The 6,430-nt window shown below is 37.7% G+C and overlaps 1 protein-coding gene across 1 annotated transcript; it reads right to left on the bottom strand.

The window, feature by feature from the left end:
* Positions 1-52: 52 nt before the first annotated feature.
* Positions 53-3,712, bottom strand: LOC136708704 (T-cell surface glycoprotein CD4-like). Its single transcript, XM_066683428.1, has 8 exons — positions 3,574-3,712; positions 3,237-3,354; positions 2,665-2,876; positions 1,989-2,228; positions 1,384-1,704; positions 821-1,075; positions 357-478; positions 53-209 (listed from the first exon to the last, which is right to left on the bottom strand). The coding sequence occupies exons 1-8, from the start codon at positions 3,635-3,637 to the stop codon at positions 66-68; spliced, it is 1,476 nt and encodes a 491-aa protein (XP_066539525.1). The 5' UTR covers positions 3,638-3,712; the 3' UTR covers positions 53-65.
* Between the last annotated feature and the right edge of the window lie 2,718 nt (positions 3,713-6,430).

Raw genomic sequence — 6,430 nt, 5'->3', positions numbered from 1 at the left:
ACACACCCCAATAATGCAGGTAGCCCTCAAAATCTCAGGAATCCTTGTCCAAACAAGCAAAGGATTCATACAGTCTCTGCTTTTTGCTCTCCACTGCAGCAGCCCTTCAGCTCCTTCTCCCTCGCCTTGCTTCTTTCTCTCCTTTCACGTTCATTCGCTGCCAGATGTACAATCGTCTCCATAGCTGGATACTGCATGATCATTTTTTTCTACAGGGAAACATGGAGAATCCCCCACATTATTCATCTTGTATCATGTCTATGATGCAAGTGTACAGTGGACTGAAAATTTGTTACAATTTTGCAAAAAAAAGTTATTCATTTTTTTATTTATTTTAAATATTTCCCAGAACTTACCCTGCGGTGGTTCTTGAACAGCTGGAGCAAAATTAGCAGCACCAGCAGTGACAGCAAACATAGGCCTATCACTGTAATAATTTTTTTACTGCTTCCCGGCTCACTCTGCACCTTCAAAGTACCTGCAGATACAGTAATACAATCTGTGTTACAAACCCTGTGAGCTGCTTTGGATCTCCAAAGAATTCTTCTCCTTTCTTTGTAAGGTTTATTGTCTTTTACTCATGGAGATCCCACACATATCAGCAGGTTTTGTTTTGACCATCTGTATAACATTATATTTGTTTTTGGGAGGTGGTTCATTAATATTAAAATAAATTAATCTACAGTTGTACATGCCAAGATATGATTAACAGAAAAGGCACATTTTAATTTAATAGTTTAGTTTTCATTTAACCCTGTAATTAGCCACAAATCATAGAACTACATGCACAAAGAATATTACATAAGAGCAGTTTACTCACTCATTATTGACTGATGGTATGTGACATTTCCCAAAAGTCTCTGCTGCGCATAAAAACGACACACCCATCCACTCAGGTCCTTTACTTCACTTTTGCGAATGTCTAAGACCTTCGATGTTGACTTTTGGACAGGGGTCAGTGTCTCAGTTGCATTTTCACCATAGTCCAAACGGAGCCACTCATAATGTGTGACATCAGTGGTGTTGCTAAGCTCACATGTCAGAACCAGCCGGCCACTTCTGGATGAACTCAGAACTGCAGTGAAAGAGAAACACAGTGGTTTAGCAAATAGTTAAAATGTTGTTCATTCTGTTTTCTATAAAGTTCCTTTAGTTTCAACCTGAAACAATCCGAATGTGGGGTGTTTGAAAATTAAGTTGAACCAAAACAACTCAAAGAAACCTTTGAGTGCTTAATGTTTTCACAAGATCCGTTGTGTTTCTTTACAATGAAGGAAATTGGTATAGTTCTTGAAAAAAAATATTCTGCAGGTGTTACAAATGAAAGGTGGTGCTGATATATATGTATCATCACATATTGCCTTTGGGAAAGTCTCTATTCACCTCGAGTAGTGACCAGCTTAATGACCCTCTCTACTGATCTCTTCTTATCGGCTCTCTCCATCTGACCCGAGCACTTGTACATTCCTTGGTCTGCTTCCTCGACACTCTCAATGAGAGCTGACCTGTCCCACAGTGGGTTGGCAAGGCTGGAGGACATCTTGAAAGATGAAGGGAGTGCAACAGGCTGGGAGTTTTTACTTGACACTTTCGTCCAAGACGAGCTGTTCAGAATGAGACCATCTGAGAAGTTGCAAGGCAAAGACACAGAGGAACCCACCTCAGCATACACCACTGCATGATTATCCTTAGGGGCTAGGACTCCTGAAGGAGCATGAGAAAAAAAAAGAGTTAATCACTTAACCCCATAATCTAGATCATATTATTCAGTTGCTTAAAGTTTATCTCAAGGATTTCTTTCCAAAAATATTTATAACGTATTCAGTGACTATCAATAAATTATAATGTATTTTGTGATAATAAGAGCATGTTGTCCAAGTATGGCCCTCCAAACAGGCCTTTACAGTTTAAGGTTATATGTAAATGTAACAAAATCATACAAGCTTGACAATGGTACTGTATAACAGCAATGTGAGTAAAGTGTGCACCTTTGACTTGCAGTGATGCAGATGACATTCCCAGTAGGTTCCTCTGCACAGAGTGCCAAACCATGCAGGTCCAGGTCCCAGATTCCTTCTGAGAAACAGTGTTGAGCATCAGTGACTTAGTAGATGCCTGGATGTTTGAGTTACTCAATTTCCACTCTAATTTGCTGTTGGGCTGTGGAGTGATGCTGCAAGTCACTTCCAGATTCTCCCCCTCCAAAACCTCAGCTGCAGAAAAGGACACTGCAGAGAAAAGGTACCATGAGGACCAAATGGAATTTACAATTAATATTTTTTTACATGTTCATGATCCTGTATGTATTTTGGCATATTTTCATATATTTTGCACAAATATATTTCTATTTTATATGGATACAGTCAAAACATTCAAGTAACAATTACTAAGAGACTGAGAAGGACATTCACGTGGAAACAAAGTGTGACAATTATGTACATACAAACCTTATGGAAAATGTGAACACAGAAAAGACTGAATGGATGGGTTTTATGGATGGGTTACTGCTCACCCAGCTGATTCACTGACACATTTAGCTTTTAATTACTCTTTTTACATGTTCTCTCTTTAATATGAATATGAAAAGCATAGTATGTAGTAAATAAACTCATAAAGTGGCTGCTCGTCATGGCTTGTGTCTGTGCTTGTATGTGAGGTCATTACCTTTAATGACACGGAGCATGACTTTGATGTCAACAATGTTGCCCTCTACCACACAGTAGTACATTCCTCCATCCTCTTCTCTCACTGCCTCAATTTGAAGACTGTAATCCCCCTCTCTAAAGTTGGGCTTTGGGCAGTGAGCGTGTGGAACTTTCCCCACTGAACGAAACTCGAGACCACTCCTGTCCCTGCGCCACACGGTCTTCAGATCACTGAAAGAAATAGTGAGGGAGTGCCTACATTAATATTTTTTTTCGTCTGTTTTTAATATAGAAATACTCTGCACAACAATAAGGCTCAAATATAAACAAAGCCACTTTGTCATATTGATATACACATTAAATCATCATTATTTCTTTATGTAAGTGTGCCAGATATAGACAACTGTTTTCATCTGCAGTTCCTAGTCAAGTTGATACTGAAAATGAACATCAATTTTAATACATCTTCATTTTAGATACCCATGGTGTATGATACCAGATATTAAACGTATTTAAGTTCACAGAGATTTTGGAAGAAAAAAAATAGAATAATTCCTGTCTAATGAAGAAATATCTATAGATGGTCCTTACTTTCCAATGACTTTCTTCCACTGTATGGCAGGGGACGAATATGGGGAAGACACCAAACACGGCAGCACTGCTACTGAGCCACTCTCCACAAACACCTCTTTCTCCACAGAGTTACCACCTGCAGGAAACACACAAACTGAATATCTTCACAGAAACACTTACAATTACAAAGCCCTTATCCAGCATTTTCTCACAGATGCATCAGTAGATCAAGCAAAGTACAAAACAAACCCTCTGTTACTAATTAATCAAGCTGAAGCCTCCTTTTTTTAAAAGACAACATGTTAATGTTCTTTATCTGTGAAACCATGTGCACAATATTGAGAATCAGACTCACGTGAGATAGCCAGAGGTGCTGCTATGAGAATCAGAAACTGCACATTAAGAACTGATTGTGCCATGTTCTTCTTTGAACTGAAATGTTTGTTCCTTGATATTTATTAAGAGAGTCACCTCTCTCTCTCTCTCTCTCTCTCCCCGACAGTCTGCAGTTTCTGGTTTGAGGAGAGTATTATATCAGGTGGGTGGGGAGTGTGGCTCTGTAGGTGATTCCTCCGCCTCTGTCACATGACTTCAAAGACAGTGACAAAGAGTTGTTAATTTATGGTCTGTGTGACGCACAATGGAATATGAAACAAAATGAGAGAGAGAGATGAAATAATCAAATGCCCACGGATTCTCCTCTCTCTCTCTCTCTCTCTCTCTCTCTCTCTCTCTCTAACACACACACAGACAGACAGCACCTCTCAGAATTTTCTAATCTGAAAGTATGTCATGACTTTTAAGGAGTGGAAAAATCATTGCTGTTACAAAACAACACAGTCTACTCTCAGTGTTTATTAAAGGAACATTTTCCTTGCAACAGGTCAGGTTTACAAAGAGGTGATGCAATGCAACACCTGCAACACTCTCTAAGCAACAATTAATACAATACAATTTAATTTTATAAGGAGTGCACTGCATTGCCATGAAAAGCATGAAGCCCACTTGCACAATGTGTTTCATCTGCTCTGTCACACCTTAAACCATATAGTTAGATATATAATGAATTGAGCTGAATCAGGGCCCATCTCTCTCTCTCTATATATATATATACAGTTACATCCGGTAGTCCATCCCTTGCTCTGCAAAATGTACCACAGAGCAGAATTAATTTGGGTTTTGGATCATTCTGAGCAATGCAGATAATAAGTGTACAGTGGTGCTAGTGGATTTTTAAAACCCTTTGCACAGTCTTATTCTCCATACCATATTATTAACAATATATGCATCCTTCAATGCATTCTTCTAACAATGTGATTACTTTGCAGTTGCACCTAATATATTTAGATTTTGCCCAGCAAGATCAACAATGCAGTCATTGTACTTCATGGTAGAGGAAAAATATGTATTTTTATTCATGCTAAATTTAGGTTTTTCTTACCTTCAACTGTATAGTCCAAATCAAACTACTAGCCTTACACACTGCACAAAAGTAATTAATAAAAAATTACATAAACATTACCATAATGAGAGATAAAATGCATTTTTCAAGTTAACACACAGCACACAATTGCATTTTCTAAATGCATTTTCCATGTGCTTAAAAACATCCATTCCTGAATCATCAAATGGCTAAACATGAGCAAGTAAGTTAGGAGCATTGCATCTGGTTATTGAATGGTCATTGAAAGATCTTAAACCACAAAAGAGGTGAATTAAGATTCTAGATAAAAATGATGAAGGTTTTGCAAGATATTATTGCAGCAGTGTGTATAGCAAAATTGTAAGAAACAATTTGCTTATATATAAATAGTACTGTGCAAAGTTTTTTGCATGATAAAAAAAGTGTGACAGTAACTTCTTAAAAGAACTGTGGCAGATTCTCCAAGATGCTCAGTAAAACTACCATCTAATTTCTTTATAAAACTGTGTAAACTGTACCTAGGACTAATAATTAAGAAAAAAAAAAGAGCAAATGGTCGCCACATATAATACTGACTTTCTTTAGTTTATTAATGTTTACTGCACATTGTTGTCATTTTCTTTCAAGTAATAAATAATTAATTACATTATTTTTGAAGTCATTTTTACTTTCCAGCTTTTTTTGCATGTTCCAAAAACTTCTGCACGGTACTGTTCACATCATTGTCAATTCATACATTAATTTGGATATGAACCCAGAAAAAGACCAAAACTAATTTACTTTTTTTTTTTTTTTTTTTGTGGAAGTGCTCTTTGAATTTTTTGCAAAAGTATTATTTTGAGAAGTTTTATTTTACAAGCAACTTTTCTTATTCGGACACAAAAAACGTACATTACTGCGTCTGTCTAGTAATCATCCATGCAGTAATCGTGGCATAGTTTGATTTACAGTATGTGACTGTTTATTGTTTGCATTGCTTAGTGGAACGGTATTCTAGTGAATGCTGCCTCATCTTCAGTTCTGAGACTATACAGATGTGCAGTCAGCACGTTCAGCTCAGCGCCACTTCCCGGCAGGCCAGACATACTGACAAGAGAGGAAGTGTGTGTGTGTGTGTGTGTGTGTGTGTGTGTGTGAGAGAGAGAGAGAGAGAGAATGTATGATAGGTGGAGTATGGAGGCAGCAGTTGTTTTGATGGAGAGAAAGAAGAGTGATGCTGTGGGTGACTCAGTCTCCCCCCTCTCTATTCTCTCTTTTACTTGTTTGTTGTTTGAGCCTCTACTCCCATTTCTGTGAGTGGACGTGAGAGGAAAGCCTCATCACTAAGTCTATAGCTTAACCACATGCACATCAGAATGCTGGCAATTATGCAGAATAGGTTTCCACTGAAATCTGGGTATTGCTTACAACGCCTGTATAAGACGCCTTAGATATTCCCCTGCATGTTTCACACTACATGTTATATTTTATTTATGACAACAGGTGTACTTTATACAGATCTGTTTTATACAGGTCAAGAAGGACATACTGAATCATACAGAATACACACACTGCTTTGAAGTTGCATTTAACCTCTGCCCATGTTTCTTTTGATGCCTCCTATTTGTTCAGGTTCAGCTTGTGTTATAGTGGAAAATGTGAGGGGAAAAAAACCACAGCCCAAAAAAAATTTCATCTTACTGCTGCTGATGGAAAGTATCATACATCATTCAAATATTTACTTAAAAATCTTATACACTCACTGGCTAATGTACTACAAATGTATTATTGTAAGCTGACTTGCCACAGA

This window comes from Hoplias malabaricus, chromosome 10 (genome assembly GCF_029633855.1).
Source record: "Hoplias malabaricus isolate fHopMal1 chromosome 10, fHopMal1.hap1, whole genome shotgun sequence".
NCBI lineage: Eukaryota > Metazoa > Chordata > Actinopteri > Characiformes > Erythrinidae > Hoplias > Hoplias malabaricus.
This window is presented reverse-complemented; position numbering and strand designations above follow the sequence as displayed.